This window comes from Protopterus annectens, chromosome 12.part0, assembly GCF_019279795.1.
Source record: "Protopterus annectens isolate FY-2018-M chromosome 12.part0, PAN1.0, whole genome shotgun sequence".
In the NCBI taxonomy this organism is placed as follows: Eukaryota; Metazoa; Chordata; order Ceratodontiformes; family Protopteridae; genus Protopterus; species Protopterus annectens.
Genome location: NC_056746.1, coordinates 898,023,764 through 898,042,129, shown reverse-complemented (window position 1 = coordinate 898,042,129; position 18,366 = coordinate 898,023,764). Strand labels below are relative to the sequence as shown.

Below are 18,366 nucleotides of genomic sequence, written 5' to 3'. Positions count from 1 at the left end.
GCTAATGTAAACCTTGGAGAGAAGTGTTTTTAATGAACTGTAATGATAGAGAAACCAGGGTTATGAACAGAGACTAGGGTGGGGAAACTGTGCTAATGGATACCTTAATTTATTAAGGTAAAATGAAATATTGATGGACATTGGCAAGTATGTAAGTGTATCGAGAAATGAAGTTAATATGTCATACAGAAGGGTGGACCTAGCAGTTGGGTATGTTTACGGAAGGTTTGATCGACAGTAACACGTACACCTATCTAAAAGTGGATAAACCCATAATACCCCCTTTTTTTTTTTTTTTTGAAAAACACAAAAATGAAACTGATCTGCCCCTTAAGACCCATAGTCTTCGCTGAAGGTTCAAAAAGTTGCTTTTAGTGAAATATGTGAATTTGAAACTAAAGAAATTATGATTAAATGAGTATATTGAGGGACTCCTGGGACTTAAGAGAAATGAGCAGTGATTTGTATAGATGAGATTTGGTGTTTCACAATAGATGCAATAGACTTGCTCTCCAGCATTCCCTATAGGGAAGGGATGGAAATGTTAGAGGAGATTGATGCAAAGTTAACAAAGAATGAGAAAATGGTCTGCAACTTTATTGGAATTGGTGCTGAAATATAACTTCATTTATTTTAAAGGTGAGCTGTGCCATCAAGTTAATGGACGCAGAATACTCCCCAATGTATGCAAATTTAGTGCTGGCAAAATAGGAAGAAAAACATGTCCTGCATTCTATTTACAGGGACTGTTGGATTATGTACAAGAGATTTTTGGATGACATGTGTCCTGTGGACTGAATACTGATAAAATACACTAATTTTTAAATTTTATGAGCAAAATCACATCTTTTCTGCGTTTTACTTGCAACCTCTCCCATGAGAAACTTCAGTACCTTGATATTGAAATTTATAAGGAAAATGGCAGGTTTAATTCTAAGGTGCATAGAAATAGTACCTTTTCAAAATTCAGATTTGCATTTCAACAGTGCACACCCCTACCATTATAAAGAGCATTGTCAAAGGACAATTTATAAGGGCTAGTAGGATCTGCTGTAATACTGAATTTGAAAATGAATGTCATTTTTTGAAGGGTTTGTTCAGAGCAAGATGTTATCTAAATGAATTAATAGAGCAAGTGGTAAAACAAGTATATGATGGGCAAGAGATTTAAACCTTTACTAGTGGAACCCCTGGTTGAGACTAGAGAATGAGCAGAACCATGATGTAGATTTTGGTAAAGCTATGGTTTTGGGAGTATAATGCTAGTATGTGCACTTTAAGAAATATTAAGTCTGAATGGGAGAAGTTCATGAATCTCTGACTTGGATATTTCGAAAGATGGATTAAAATTTGTGTATAAACTGCCCAAACCTGAAAAATGTTTTGGAAAATGATTTTAAAGCACACGGATCAAGAAAGACTGGCACCTATAAATGTGGCCGTTGCCAGCAATGTAGATACATTAAGAGAGAAGAATTGTTAAGCAGCAGAAAATGTTAACTAGTAAAGAATTTTTTTAATTATGACTCATTTGGAATAGTATGTTTAGCAGTGTGTGAAGTCGGTCCTTCTATATAGCCAAACTGAACGGAAATTAAAAAGGACGTATGAAGACTGCTATAATATGCAGAACAAAAAAGAACTAATGCTCTCTATAAACACTCGTTAGATTATAATAGTGAGATTTACATCCTTTTTATTGGAAGGCGTGAAAAAAAAAAAGCAAGAAGGTGGGGCAATGGGAAAAAAAGGTGGAGTATAGGGAGCTATGGTGGCAAATAATTTTACAAGCCACCACCCCACCTGGTTTAGATGAAAATGTATCCCTGGCCCCTGTACAAGATGAGAGCAGCCAGACTATGAAGTTATTTTTAAACAGTCATTTTTATTTAAACTTATGTAAAGTCTGAGGTTCTCTGGACCAAATGGTTGTTTAACTGAAAGTGTAATTAAAGCTTTGACTACCGGAGGGAAGTTTGATCATTATAAAAATGCCTTTCAGCTTTACTTCATGCAGAAAGCTTAATCAAACTGTTATTTTAAGACATTTTAGTACATTTTGTATATCCTTAAGCGTTAAATTTTAGAGATTTTGACTTTGGTATTTATTTTTTAATAAAATGTTACATAATTTTTTAAGTAAATGTTTTACATTTTCAGAAACTTCACAAGGTGACTTTTATGGTGATTAACTTTCCACTGTTTTTTTTAACTTCCTGTTTTAATTGTATTGGTTAACCTGTGTTTTAGAAGGGTATAAGTACTGTAGTTGTCCATCCACATCTAATGAAGTCTACTAGGTAGAAACGAAAACTCTGTTAAGTGTGTGCATTTATATAAGTTCTAGTTTATATTAAAACTGCTTCAACTGGAACTGCTCTGCTGGTGGTATGTTTACTGAGTACCTTGGAAAGGGGAGTATCCACTACATTGCCTGGATGTCCATTTGCAGTTACATTTCTATTTAGAGGACTGAGGATTTTCGAAAGTCTAAGCTTTTTGTAACTTCACCCAGGCCATGAGAGGCAGGGCCATTTCCTAAGTGTCGATTTCTCATTTGATAGCATCTTTTATACAACTTCACATTTACAAAAAATCACAGGAATCTTCCCAGACCTATTAAAGCTCATTCTACAAGGTCAGTGGCTAAGTCTTCACCGTTCTGGGCCAGGACGTCCTTGGATGACATTGTGCTGCTGCCACTTGGTCAAACCCCCCATACCTTTGTAGCACACCAATTTGGATTTGGTATGTAGTGATGGAGCATCGTTTGGTCCTTTCCTGAGACCTCCCAGGATTATGGGTAGCTGGGAGCTGTGACCCATCCGCGGTCAATATTGACAAGGATAGCATCAGCTAGCTATGTACTTGGAATCTGTGCTATCCAGTGTCATTGCTCATCACATTCCCACCCTCAGTCCCCCTCCTTCTGGTGACCATGGGATTCTTGGAGTAATGGTGTGTTTGGTTCTGCTGGGTGAGGACAGTGTTCCTGTCTGGATAGTCATTTAGCAAACTCTGAGGATTATGGGTAATAGGAAGGTAACAGGAAGTGAGGGGAGAAGCTTGAGCTCAGGAACAGTCGCTCACTTTGCTAGCTTCGATCGAGGTCAGATCAAAGACCCATCCATGATGAATGATACTGGATAGCACAGGTTCCAAAATATGGTAAGCACATAACTCTCTTCACAGTACTCGTGTGGTCTTAAGTGGGCACTGCAGTGTGTAGCATTGCTGCTTTGCTCCATATAGTTTTACGATTGAGATAAAGGAAAATTTAGTGAGGGGGGTGTACCAGTAGGTGTAGCCTACCTAGCCTTCAATAAGGCCTCTGGCTTGGTACCACATAGGAGGCTGTGAGGTGAACCAGAGTTGGGTGGGGAGGGTAGGATCTTGAACTGAAAACTGGATAGCTTCACAACTGAAAGGGCATAATGTGGGTGGTGACCTGAAACGTGTCTGGAATTAGGTCAGAGTCTAGGATTCAGTACAGTTCTACTGATTTCAAGTATGTAAAGGAATAGAGAACAGGATCAGCCATGTAGAAGTAAAGATAAATGTAGCGGTGGAATATTGGTGGGAGGGCTGTACTGTCTGGAACTGCCAGTTTAGTGGATAAAGTTGATGGGTAGAATTCATTGAATAGTAATTAAAAGTATTGAACTAGTCACAGAAAGCTTGGTGTGGAGTATCACTTTGGAGAGTAGAACTAATGGCTAGGAAAGATCTGGGGCATTTAATCACAATCGGGTTGTACAAATCAGTGTGATAGTCCAAATAACATAATTATTTACAAAACTCCAGCTAACTATGCTGGGATATGTACACATGCATTGCCCTACTCTCCCTAGCAGAGGTGGCACTACCTCATAACATCACAGCATGTTTGTGTTTGGATCATATTTGTTTCAGGGAGTCTACGGGATTGTCTTGCATTTAGAACTGTTCCATTATGCTTGTTTTTTTAGAAAGATTAGCACTGAATGGTGTTAGAAGTTCCACTCTGATATGGAATTGCATCTGCTTCCATTCTCTGGTGATGTAGTGCCACAGATTTATCTCTGGTGCACGTTTGTAATGTAAAGCATATTGTGACCTTTTTTTTTGTATGTATCTTGTGAAATAGTGAGTATTAATTTTCCTTCTGTTGTCTTGCAGGATGAAGAGGAAGCAGGATTGTTGGAGATGCTGAAGTCACAGATTTGTGACAATGCTGCTCTCTATGCTCAGAAATATGATGAAGAATTTCAGCCATATTTGCCTCAGTTTGTTACTGCCATTTGGAATTTGCTAGTAACAACTGGTCAGCAGGTGAAATATGATTTGGTAAGTACTAAAAATCAAAATGCTTGCTTCTTAGTATGAAGTTACTTTTCTAAATTCTGATGTATAACTGTAGTATAGCTGTAGTTTGCAACATATAGGTTACATTAACACAATGTATGAACTGGCAAAAAATCTGAGTCCTGCAGATTTTGCCCCATATTTGTCACTGCAGTTTGGCTGTATTGTATTGCGCATTTATATTGGTTGACTTCTGCCATGTACAGTCTTAAGTTGAATAGCTTGGGAGTATGTCCTGTAAGAACTTATACTTGTCAAAGGTATATGATCAGATTTACATAGGCTCAAGTCTGCGTAGCTTTTTGGCTTCTTGTGGGAACGTGTCAGATTTCTGAAACATTCCCTTCCCAGAAATGGTGAGTTTCACCTTTAATCTCTGTCTCAAGTAGATCGATTTATGCCCTCTGCACTACAATTCAGATTTAAATGCGCGTGCCTGTGAAATCCAGGACTTTTTTCTTTTCCTCCATTTGATCATATTGATTTCAGGCCTTTTCCCATGTATCTAATGTGCTGTAGAGGATTGTTGCTGTTGTCCAATGGTATAAATGGTTATGAAGTGTTTTGCTATCACATTAATCATTTTTGCAGTTTGTTTTTCAAGTTAATCAAGATGGGTTGCTTAATTTAGATTGTGTAAATGACCGTATGTGGTAAATGTCTTGTACACTAATTGTAAGAAAATGAAAATCGACATTTTTAGAAAGTTATTAAACTGTGGATGAATGCGTGTGTGTGTGTGTGTGTGTGTGTGTGTGTGTACATCCGTAAGTATGTGCAGTAAGGCACAATCGTGTGTGCATTGTACAGATTTCCTCATATCCAGGATTATGAGCACAGTCTTAAAGGGTAAGTGCTTACTGTTCCCAGGTGTGTGGTAACTTCTGTCATGCACTCCTTAGGGGCACTTGTAAAATGAACATTTTGTCTTTGATAGTTTATGTAAGAATTATTTCCAGCAGTGTATTTTAATGTAAATTAACTCTTCTGCTAGTTTTTAGTTGCTTGCTGTACATGGTTATATTGCCTCTGTGGAATTTTGGTATGAACATTTCTGGGTAGTTATTTCAGGGGCTGTTCTGGTGCATTTGCATTTGTAAACTGGTGCTAAGGCTACACAACACCTTAGCAGCAGTCCTTCACATAGTGTTAACATTGAGACAGTACATTTGAGTTAAACTAAAATCTTAATTTTCTCTAATGTGAACTTGAATTGTGTGTGTTTTAATAGTACATTAGTAGGTAATATTTATGTGACTTTGCTACAAGACAGTTGCTGCGAAACCTGCATAACTGAGTGACAGGTGAGAATCAAAATGGGGGAAACGTGAATTTATGTAGCAAAGTAGCTTACAAACGTACGTAAAATGTTTTCCACATTATGTGAAGCCGTTAAGTGTAATCCTTTTATAACTCTCAAGGGCTGAAAGATTGCATGTAAGCTGTAATACTTTAATCCATTGTTTTTCTTGTTGGCTGCTGGTGCTATATTCTAGGGTTTCTAAGGCAATTTTTATTTCCATTTTAATAAGCATTGGTATAGATGCATAACTTGCGTACTGTATCTTTACACTTGTCTTAATTCAGACAGTGCCTAACAGAGGATTTTTACTGCATTTGTGTGTGCATGTGTAATTTACTTCTAGGTTAGTGACTGTTTCTTTTGTTGGGAGACTTTTGGCCTTCCTTTACTGCCTCATTTCCTGTTTGTGCGATTTGTATGTTCACTTTCATCAGAAGGTTAGTTTTTCTATATGCTCTGGATACTTTTTATTGTTCCTGAGCATGTAATGTATTTGGTGTTTACTGCTTTTATTTCTGAGAAATGTTAATATTTTTGTTCATATTTTAGCAATGTATTTTTGTATATAGTGTGTAGAGTAAGACTGTTTCTACTGCTAAGTAACTGCACAAGGTGGTGGCACTTCATTGGATTTTGAAGTCTGTTGGAGAGATGCGATCTTTGAATGTGAGGTCAAAGTAACCTGCACTGGTTTTCAACCATATAGTATAACGCACAAGATTCATAGCCGTTAGTCTGGTCAATGTTCCTTGCAAATTTTGTGTACACATAACAGATGCATGCACTTTTTTACTTTAAGTAAAACCTAATCATTCAAGCAGACTCCACATAATCCATATATTAATGTCCTACATACTTCCGTGAGCCTGTCTGTGTGTATTTTTTGTCTGCATTTGTGTGTGATTACATGTACGTGTAATATATTTTTGGTTTATATTGCTATTTAGTTAAAATTTCCCTTTCATTTCAGTGGGATAAGTTATTGTGTAAGATATCTGACTAGCACTTGGTCTGTGTAGGTTTTCATGCATGCATGGGCTAACTTTCTCTCCCTGTATTGAGGTAAGTTTATTTTTCGTGGCTTGTTTAAGTGCAGTGCTTTAGTTCAGCAGGAGTGGAGGTTTTTAGTAAAATCTGAATCGGGGTCTGATTTTTCTGTATAGAAAATGGTGGGGAATACTTTGATGGTAACACTGCTTAGCCTTCCAGATTAGATTTGGCATAGTAGGTTTGCTTTAGTCCATTAACACAGTGATGTTAGCAATAACACAGCGATGGTTGGTAGCAAAGTTATAAATGTCTATACGTGTACATCTGTTCCCTCATTTAATATTTTAAGAATCTGGCATGCTGGTGTGACTATTAATCTCCCACCTTTTATCTTTTTTCAGAATAAAATAGCTGTTGGAGTGAAACAGTTATCCTCGAAGTCAACCATGATAGCTGGAAGGGTAGTCTCAAATTTTTACCAGGCCTCTTGCCCTCTTTGTGAAGGCAGGTTGTAAGAGTGTGGGTGCTTTCAGGCTTAATTGGTCTGTAGACTGATAGCATTTGTTGTCTAGTGTCTTGTATCTGTTTCAATAATTTGCATTTCCTACTAGTCCATCGGAGTCCTCGCTTTAAGGATTATAGATGTAACCTTTGCTTAGTGAAATGCACTCTGTAGGATCTTCTGAAAGTTTAACAACTTGTAATTGCCTCCCTTTTTTTGTACATGTAGACTTGGCACAGATGCTTACAGATAGTTTTCTCATGCTTTTTAAGTTCAGGATTGCTCCAACTTTGTTAAAGAATATTTAATTTACTATTTGGACTTTTCACTTTGGTGGGTTACTTATTTTTTAAATGAGTGGAGCACATCTGTGAACAAGGATTTTAACTAAAGAGACTATAGTAGCCTGAGAACTTTGCACCGTGAATGTTTAGGTTCATAGGTTTACATTTGTGTTATCTGCCCTATGGGTTTTATGTTTAGCCTAAATTTTGTGGCTTACGCCAATTTCTTATATGAAAATACCTCGCCCATCCAGCAGTGTGCCTCTGTCCAGCAGTGACAGAGATGATTCCCGGATAAACCTACGATCTCCCATCCACAGGTCAAGATTCTTCGAACAGAGCCAGCGAGGTGCTCTGCTCACATAGCAAGGGATTTATTCACTTGCATAGGAGATCCTGAAGCATAACGATTTCCTCCAGCAGAGGTCATTTATATCCGCAAGGTTTAAGTGGCTGTCGAGTGGTTTTGTGCAGTACATTTCTTTTGAGGCGGAGCATGTCCATTACTCTGGGTAGGACATGGCCCTGTGAGCATATGACATGTCACCTCTGAGTGTAGACGTTTGGCAACTGAATAGAGTTATCCTTCTCTAATCTGGCACTTTATGACAGATTTTGGAGTCCAATGTCGGGTTTGGTGCATCACTTTTGGGGTCTCCAATTGCTAGTTAGATGTCGGGTGAGATGCATCCGAATGGGGATGAATACTCTAATGATGGTCTGATGTATGAAGAGTACACTTTTCAATGACCCACTAGATCTGGATGTGAATCCCTTCTAAAGAAGGTGGGCAATGTGGAAGGTCTTTCTAACCACTCTTAGCAACCTTCTGTGTCAAAAGAAAGGCCACCTATATGGTGGGTCCCCAGGTGCTTGATATGGTCTTCTGGTGCATTTTGTTTTTTGCCATGGTTAGACTATACATTTGTTACGCTTAACTTCAGGCCATGGCTGGAGTCCCCAGCCATCTGTATCCGTGGGCCCTTCTGATGGATTTCCATCTACTCGTGTCTTTCCACTATGGATATTTCCGGTTTGTCAGCCAAAAACTTCCTATGGCTTCAGTTTGCAAATGCCTGCAAACTTTGGAACAATAAGTCCTCCCATGTTGGCCTGTACTTCTGAGGAACTAGATGCTGAATAACATAGGGGCCAAGGGACTGAGCCCTGGACACCACTTGTGACCGCTCCTGTGGGTTCTGACATATGGGCAACTCAACCCTGTGGGTTCATTCCCTAGGGGTTTTGAACCCATCTTGTTGTGTCAAGGCCTTTAAAAGCTCAAGGTTTTCTGTAATACCCGAGGGGCAAGGTCAATGGCCTCTTGTGTCAAGGTGGCTGTATGAAGAAGTGACTCCTCATCAATGCGAAGCCAAACTGTTTCAAAGAAGTTTCACCTGCTTCAAAATCCAATGATGGGGCGGGTCCAATGTCTGCAAGTCCCCCATATCTCCGCAAGTCCCCATATCTTGTCCTCTCCCATGCTTTGTTATCCAGGACTTGTTACTTTAGACTGTTGAGGCACTAGGGTCTGTAGAGGCACTGCCTTGTGGACTGGGACTGTGGGAGGGGACTTACAGTTGCCGCACCTGTAAGCAGCACGTATCCTGTGGTGGGCTGAGATTATTTAGCTGCCTGGCGCGGGCATAATTCCCTCATTTAGCTCATGTAGCACAAGGCCGACACCATCCGTCTTTTTGATTAGCTTTTGAGAGAGGCATGAGAGCAGCTTTCACCTGGCAGACGGAGATGTCTGGGAGGCTACACTCAGCTGGGGGGAGAGGGGTGAAGCCTGGACCTGGGGTGAAGTTTGCACTGAACCTGTCTGCCAGTATGTTGGCAATGTTGATTTCATCAGTGATTTTGTGAGATCTGACCACTCCTCCAATCTAGGTTCCTGCTCACCAGGTTCCCAATAATGAAAAAGGCCTTATGATTGTCCTGAATCCATGGCAATTTTGGGATTTAGTGGTCTTAGTTTTTTTTTTGAGTTGATTGTATTTGACTACTGATAATGATTTTTTTGACTTCCCTTTTATGGATTTTTGTTCATCATGGTCAGTTTTCCTCTTATTGTAAAGTCCACCAGACTGGTCGTTTGCCCTCTTTGTGAAAGAGTCTTGGTTTTATCGATTGGTTTTATTTGGGATTGCCTGATCCATGCAGTCCTGGAGTGTTCAGAAGGGGCTTGCATTTGGCTTGGTTTCCACTGGTGCAGGGGGCCTTGAAGGATACCACACAGGTCTTGTAGTGTGAAGTTTGTTTGTAGAGAAGTTCTTCACTGTGGTCTTTTTTGTTTGGGGTGGGGGCGGGATGTGGATTTCCAGTGAGATTAGTTTATGATCAGATCAATATTGAATACTACATCATAGAGCTGTTAACCAGCTGGAGCTGTGCTAAGTTTGCTTGTGCTGTTTTCTAGGTAGTGTGCAGTTCTGTGTTGTATGCAGGCTGACTTGAGCACTGTGAAAGTTAACGGTGGCTTAAGGCCATTTCTATACTTTTTTGAATTGTGATTGACTTTAATGGACAGTGTAGCAGGTTGCACTGAAACTTGCTGGATATAGGCTATTTCACCAGTTTACTCTGTATCAATAGTCATGCTCAGATTGGTTCTTTAGTAGTTGTACAGTTAAGATTAGCATTTTATCAGCAATAGTGAGTCATATTAAAATTGCTCCATACATCTTCTCACCCCACCTCCATCCTGAAACTGGAGATATCTGCCCTAACCCTGGACTGGAACATCGCTACCCACTATGGCCAACCCATTACTTTTCAATGCTCAGACACATTTTTCCCTGTCGGGTGATGGAACTACCCTCATTCTTTTCAGCACTAACTTCCGAAGCATCTGCGACAAAATTCATGATATCCAGGGATGGGTCTGTTCCCCAGAAATTCTAATCACCACTGAAACCTGGCTAAAAATAAAATCAAAAGTATTTCCCCAGGTTTTAACTTGGAAAGGACAGAAAATCCTTGAAATGTATTCAATTTCATCTTGAGACGCAACCAAACACAACCACCTCCCCAGGGCAGTTTGTTACAGGCCCAGCCACAGTACATAATAAACCAGTACAGAAGTGATGGTTGCCTGCTTTCTTCACTTCTTTCCATGATCTTTCCAAAGCATTTGACAGTGTCCCACCAAAAGCTCCTCACTGTTTCCCTCTCCTGGTGTCAGTTATTTGAGTCAGCAGGCAACTAAATGGCACCGCAACCTTTCAGCTTTTTAACCAATTATTGTTGGGTTCCCCAAGGGTCTGCACTTGCCTCCCTTAATAGTTTTATAAATTTCATAATGCTACAATACTTGCCCGCACTCTTACAATATACCACCGATTTTCAATCCTTGTATGCTCTACCCCATCCATAACAGAATTGCAGGAAATCGTTCAGAAATATGTTTACATTGAAATATGGCTAAATTCTAACTTGCTGCTTAATTCCAAAAAAGAACTTGGGCTATTTACTCCATAACACCTTAACCAGAAATGCATTTCATATTAACCTGAAGTAATGCAAAAAAATTAACCATAAGCCAAACTAAACTGCCAGGAGTCGTAATAGATTGTCTCAAATTAATTCTCACATACTCTATTCCATCAAGAAAACTCTCAAAAAAACTTTGCTTTCTCTATATGGCTGAACACTACCTGACTGATCAGGCAAGGATTACTGTAGTAGCAGCTTACTTCTGTATGCCTCCCCTTTTTCTTAAAAAATAACACTACTTCTAAAACCAAGTCAGCCTTCTGCTACTGCAAAATAGTTTAATGTGCTACTAGCCTTATAAAACACACTGCCTTGGATTAGATTAAAACAATAAAACTGGCTTGAAGTCCTAAACCAGTTGATATGCTCAGAAATGATCATTGTCCCCAACCTTTTGTACTCTCCTGACAAATGCCCACTGATTATCTTCGTTTCACTGCTGCAGTCATCACACTTGGGATTTCCTGTCAGGGGTAACCTTCAGTCAGCCCAAATACCAGAGGCTTAGCATTTCTGCATCGGTTGCTGTCACTCCAGGACTAACGTCAGGTCGTCAGTGGTATAAACTCAGGCAGCCAATACCATTACATCAATCTTTCTTGCAGGAGCCCAAAGCAGAAGCTGTTAGCATGAGTGCTGGTCAACCGCTACCAGAGTTTCGTTTCCGAATGGAAGTTGGTCTTCTAAGGCTAAGTACCCCATTGGAGATCCTTTTTTTTTTGCTCTAACCGATGTCAGAAAAAGTTAATTGTCTCACCTGTGGAAAGCAAATACCACACAGACTTCCATTCTTACTGCGTCACCTGTTTAGGCCCAGACCACGACCTACCTCACTGTCACTTTTGTGTTTTGTTTAGTGCCAGAACTATATGTTGTCGGACCCTTATTTTAGCTAAATATTTTCGCTCTCTTCCCGTATTCAGATATGGCTTTGGTAAGCCATCTGACTACCGATCTTCCGAAAAAAAATTAAGGATAAAGACGTGGACCACACAGGTCCAGAACTGCCGACTACACTTCCGGTAAGCTAGTAGTCAGTTTTCTGGTCCTCTGTGAGGTGCGTTCTCAGCCCCTAATACCCGCTTCTGTGGAATCGCAGGCCACTACAGAGACCCGTTAGGAGTCCTGTATGCCACAAGACTGATTAAGCATCCTGCAGATGTCTTTACCTTGGATGGGTCCAGAGCCGCTGAGCAGGTACCGGCTTCTGAGGAAGCTCTTCGCACTACCGATACTCGACAGACTCTTGCGCTTTCAGTTTTCTAAAACCACTGAGTTTCTGAGGTCCAGGGATGAACTGCGCCTAAAAAAACGACTACCCAAGCTCAGGCACCTGCTTCCATGCCTCAATCTCAAATGCTTAAAATGGTGGAAGACAACATGCTTATTAGGGGAAGCCAACCTACCCCATCTAAAAGAGAAACTTGTCCCCAGCAGTTTTATCTGACCAGGAGTCTGATGACTGAGGTTTCTGAATATGAAGACATGCAACCCTTCTCTGCTTATGAGGATTTAGATTGAGGAATCCATTCCTTCTGCCTCAGAGGATTTTTCATTTGGTGAAACCCTACATACTTTAAGGGAGCATTTCCAATGGGAATGTCAGGACTATCCTCAGTCCAAAAAGAGACTCAAGGAATTCTTAGATTTGCCACAGCACAGACCTTTAACCATTCCTCCTGTCTTGGATGTTGTGGCAGATGTCTCTATGGAATCCAGTTTGACTCTTGGCACCCTACCTTCTGCTCCCAGGAAACCTGACTTTAAATTTCTTTTCAAAAATCCTACTGCTGACCCCAGAGGTCATCGCCCAAGGACCTAAAGGAATTAAAAGCAACCACAGCCAAGAATTCCCCCTCGGACAGGGATTCCCGAGCTTTAGACAGATGGGGTAAAAAAGTATACACCTCTGCAACTCTTGCCGTTAAAGAGCTAAATTGTCAGTTCCACATGCTGAAATACTAGTAACATACCATGGAACTCCTCAAATATCTACCTTTCCTGCTTGTGCAGAAAATAAAGTATTACAAGAGCTTATGCATTCTGCAAGCCAAGTTACTAAACACACCTTGCAATGTGGCTTTGATGCCCTAGAAGCATCTTGCAGGGTAGCTGTCACTGGTTCTGTACTTAGAAGGCATGCTTGGCTTAAGAAACAGACCTTGCCAGACCATATCAAAACTATTGGACGCACCACTGAAGAAAGACAATTTGGCACCAAGGCAGAACAGGTTTTAAAGATGGAAGAAAAAGCTAAATCTATGCAGACAGTTAACTACTTGCAGGTCCAGCCTCAGATGTTCAGTAGGCATTGCCCATCCAAGCACTGGTCCTTTCCGGTCCCTTCCAGGCCAGCTCAGCCAAGACCTAGAGGAAACACATCTTAAGGAATGGAGTTCCTCCACTTCAAAAACAGGGAGTACTAAGCCACCCCCTTATGGGAAGAACTCACAATGACTTTACACCTCCACCCCTTACCTCAACCCACCTGATTGTGCCCTAGGAGGAAAGCTCTCCTTCCATGTAAACAACTGGGCCTCTATTAGAAACCAGTGGGTCCTCAACATTGTGTCCCAGGGATACAGATTTTATTTCCACACACTGCCAACACAAAAGGGCTCCCAGATCTTCCTCCAAACCAGTGGACAGGGGCCAAAAAACTGAGTCCATTCCCTGCTCTCCAGTAGGGCAATATAGCCTGTTCCTGCAGACCAGGTAGGCCAAGGTTTTTATTCCAGGCTTTTCCTGGTACCCAGAAAAGAGGGCACCTGGCACCCAATCCTCGATCTATCAATTCTAAACACCTTCCTGGTGATAACAAAATTCAGAATGCTCGCCCTCCAGCAGCTTCTTCCTATGCTTTCCAAGGATGCTTTGTTAGCCACCCTAGACCAAAGAGGCCTACCTACACATCCCAATCGGGGAATTTTGCAGGAAATGTCTGTTTCAGGGCAGGATCTATGCACTTCAGCTCTCTGTGCTTCCCTTTGGCTTATCCACTGCTTCCAGAGTTTTCACAAAATGCTTGGCTCCAGCCATTGCTTTTTTCAGAAAAAATATTCAAATTTACCCCTATTTAGATGACTGACTGGTTTCAGGCAGACAGGAAAAGCTGTTGGAGAACCTGACCTTTGTAAAGGACCTACAGACCTCCCTGGGGTATACTGTAAACCAAAAGAAATCAAAACTAGTCCCCACTCAAAAAGATGTATTCCTGGGAGCATACGAGGAAACAGTGGTACCTAAAATGCCTTTGGTGTCAACGCTGTCAGGACCTGGAAACTATCATACCTATGATACCCTGTCTAAGGAAAGATTTTCTTTGTTGGGCCGCAGCATGCAACCACAACAAGGGACTTCCCTTCTCAACCCCAAACCACCCTGGCCCACACCACAGACACATCAGATTATGTCTGTGGTGCACACCTGGACGGCAGGTGCATTCAGGGCCATTGGAGCCCAAATCAAATACATCTGCACATAACCAGAAAGAGATGTTAGCTGTTAAGCACGCTCTGACAGATACTCTTCCCCGGGGCCTCTAGTAATCAAAAACAGACAACACCACAGTGATGTGGTATATCAACAAGCAGGTAGGAACTCACTCTTATCCTCTCTGCAGGCTTGCCATGACCCTTTGACACACTGCTCCAGCCATGCAAACACACCTGCTAACACAATTCCTGCTAGGCTCCCTAAACTCTCTGGCAGACAACTTGAGCAGAAACTTGCTAGACCTCAACTTTCTACCTTGTAACCCAGAAATGGGGCACCCCGAAGGGTGGACCTCTTTGCCTTGCGCAACAATCACCAACTCAGCAAATTCTGCACCAGGGAACCTCACAGCAAGGCCTGGAAAGTGGATGCTCTAGCCTTCCAGTGGGTAAACCTCTCTATCTGTACATTTCCCCTTCTACCACTAATTTCAAAAGAGTGCCCCAGACTGGCTACGCCATCATGGGTACCCACTGCTGCACAGCCTGTAACTCCTGCCACCATGGCACCTACCTCAAATCCCAACTCTCCTGACTCTGAAGAATAAAGAATTCATGCATATGCAAATGAAGACCCTGAACCTTGCAGCCTGGCTTATACCAGGATATCTCCTCCAGCTGCCAGCCTAAGCAAACAAGTCCTAGATGTTGTACGTGAAGCCAGACACCCCAGCACTAGAAAATCCTGTGATAAGTGGAAAAGGTTTTGCACCTTGATCCCAGGCTAAAGGAGCTGAACCAGCACAGCCCTCCCTACCATACCTTTCAACTGTCCAGATTTTTACCTCTTATTGGTCTGTTCCTCATAAAATTTGTGGTTTTCTAGAATGTCATTTAAGGACTGAAGTTACTAAATGACAGATATTTGAGTTTCAGATTTCATATACTTCAGAAAATATATGATGATTCAAAATCTGTCATTTTAGCCACTTTGTGTGACATCGTTGGATTTAATTTTCTAGTATCTGTTGCTTTCATTATTTTGATTTTTAGCAACTTTCTAAGCTTATAGGAGCAATATTTAAAATCTTTCCCTGTTTTTGGACCTTTATTCCCCCCATTATTTCTGGCTTTGTCCAGACTTCTTGTGTTGAGAGGTATGCTCCCTACCTCTCATCCTGGATTTACCTAGCAGACCTACTTCACAGGGGGAGCCTATCCTTCTATTAAAATTCATGCTTCTGCCATCTCTGCTCATTACAGCACAGAGCCGCCTCTCTTCAGACCCGCTCATCACAGTCCCTAAGAAGGGATAAGAATTTAAGGCCACGCAGAAGAGCTCCTACCCCAGCTTGGGACTTTAATTTTGTGTTGGAATAGCTCATCCTACCCTCCTTTGAGCCTGCAGCTTCAGCAGAGTTAAAATTCCTTTCTTGGAAAACAACCTTGCTTCTGGCCATCACTTCAGCTAGAAGAGTTTCAGAGCTACAAGCACTCATGGCTGTAGAGCCCTTTTGTTTTCCATGCTAACAGTCACCCTCAGGACTAACAAACGTTTGTGTCTAAAGTGGTGTCCAATGTGGCTCTCAATCTGTTCATTTTCCCACCTTTTTCCCTAACCCACAAAACAAGGGGAAAAGAATTGTGCATTCTCTAGATGTGCCCAGACAGCTCAGGTTCTACCTCAGTAAGACTAAATCTTTTAGGAAAACTGACTAATTGCTGGTCAGCTTTGCAGCAGGGGCAGAGGGCAAGACCATATCCAAACTATCTTCTAATGGACAGCACACTGCATCCATTTCTGCTACAAACACCACGGGAAACTGCCCCGTAAGGGGGTCAGGATCAGGATGCATTCCACCAGGGCAATCTCCACCTATGCAGCTTTTCTCAGAGGGGTCCCCACCAGGGACATACTGGAGGCTGCAACATGGACTTCTGTTCACACCTTCAAGCATTGCTACCTGCCTATAGTCTCCAAATCCAGGGCAGGTTTTGCAACTGCAGTCTTGCAGGGCTTCCTAACCAGCCCCTAGTCTTGACTGCCTCAAGCCTTTTCAGCTTTGGGAATCAACCCAAGTGTGATGACTGCAGCAGTGAAACATGAACATAGTACAGTTGTGTACACTTAATGTAAATGTAGATGTTGGAGTGTATTCATTGTTGCAGTCCTGGTTTCCCACCCACCATCCCCCTTATCTCTCTCTTCCTCACTCTTTACAGGGAATTTTTAGTATTCACTTAATACAGACCTGCGGTGGTGGTGCTGCGGTAGTGGTGTCTCCTCACAGTAAGACTCTGTCCGGTTCGATTCTCAGCTAGAGCGTCTTCTGCATGGAGACATGCGTGGATGGGCGTACCTTCGTTGAAGGTTGTAAGTCAGGGCTGGTAACTCTGCACGTAAAAATCAACTACCAATCATTAGCGGACCAGGGTTCCGCTGTGGCGACCCCTAACCAGGAAAAGCCGAAAGACACAACAACTTACTACTGATAGTTCTTCCACCATAACCTAGCTCCCTATTTGGGGCTCGTCACAGATGGAGCAAGCAAAGCTGATGTAATGGTGTCTGCTGCCAGATTTTATACCACTGACGACCTGACGTCAGTCCTGGAGCGACAGCAACCAACTCAGAAATACTAAGCCTCTGGTATTTGGGCCGACCGAGGACTACCCCTGGCAGGATAACCCAGTGTGTTGACTGCAACAGTGAATAACACTCTAACATCTACATTTATGGTAAGTGTACACAACTGTACTTTACAAAATATTGTAATGTACTATTCACCCACCAGAGACCTTTGGTCTAGTAGTAAACTGTTACTATGCATTAGTAAGATATTCATCACTACTGGAGACTACTCTGAAATTAAATCCTCACACAGTTAAAACAGAAAACTTTAATAGTTTAAAAGCTTTGCGTAAATGGCAGCTATGCCAAAGATGGCTCTGTTCTGCTCTCTTGGCTAGCTTTACTCTGGATGTTCTTCGTGTTTGAGTGTTGCAGTCATCACATTTGCATTATCTGCCTGCAAGTAGCCCTCAGCCGGCCTGAGTACCAGAGTCTTCGGATTTCTGCGTCAGATGCTGTCTGTTCCATGACATCAGGTTGTCAGGGGTATAAAGCAAGCAGCTGATGCCATTACATCAGTCTTTCTTGCCGTGCGGTGCCCGAAGCAGATGTTCTTTGTTTCAATGTTGCAGTCTTCATATTTGGGTTATCTGCTTGCAGTAACCCTCAGTTGGCCTGGTTATCAAAGTCTTGGGCCCTGTGTCAGTTGCTGTCTCATCTTCCGTGACATCAGGTAGTCAGGGGTATAAAGCATGGCAACAAACGCCATTACATCAGTCTTTCTTGCCGTGTGGTGCCCGAAGCAGTTCGCAAGTGCCAGTCAGCAGACTCCTGAAATTTTCGTTTTAGAGTTTGAGAACTGAAGTCTTCAACTAAAACCAAGTACCTTGTTCGGGAAACTTTTTCTTGCGCTAAACCGATGCCAGTAAAAGTCCATTAATTGTATTTCTTGTGGAAAGCAAATACCTCACAAAGATTTTAATTAGTACTGTATTCCTTGACTAGGACCTGACCACAATGTATCTCGCTGTCTGATGTTCATCGTGCATACAGCTGCAGTCATAACAGATGGGGTTATCCTGCCGTCAGGCTGGTCCTCGGTCGGCCGAATTCCAAAGTCTAGGTCTGGCGTCGGTTGTCGTCGCTTCTTCCCTGACGTCAGTGCGGCAGGGGTATAAGAGGCAGCAGACGCCATTTTCTCCAGTCTTTCTTGCCACGCGGTGCCCGAAGCAGAAGCCGTTCGCAAGTGCGGTTGGCCATCTCCTGAGATTTAGGAAAGTATTTCAGCCGAAGTAGTCTTGAAAGCTAAGTACCCCGTTGGGGAAACTTTTCTTGCCTCAGACCGATGTCAGACAAAGTTAATAATTGCATTTCATGTGGGAAGCAAATACCGCGTAAGGATTTCCACTCTTACTGTATACCTTGCGTACGCCCAGACC

General features: G+C 41.9%; 1 protein-coding gene across 1 annotated transcript in view; it reads left to right on the top strand.

The window, feature by feature from the left end:
- Positions 1 to 18,366, top strand: part of CSE1L (chromosome segregation 1 like) — a 1,337,268-nt gene that overhangs the window by 164,235 nt on the left and 1,154,667 nt on the right. Inside the window, exon 9 of the mRNA XM_044088970.1 lies at positions 4,159 to 4,326. Within this exon, the coding sequence (XP_043944905.1) occupies positions 4,159 to 4,326 (168 nt within the window). The remainder of the gene's footprint in view (positions 1 to 4,158; positions 4,327 to 18,366) is intronic.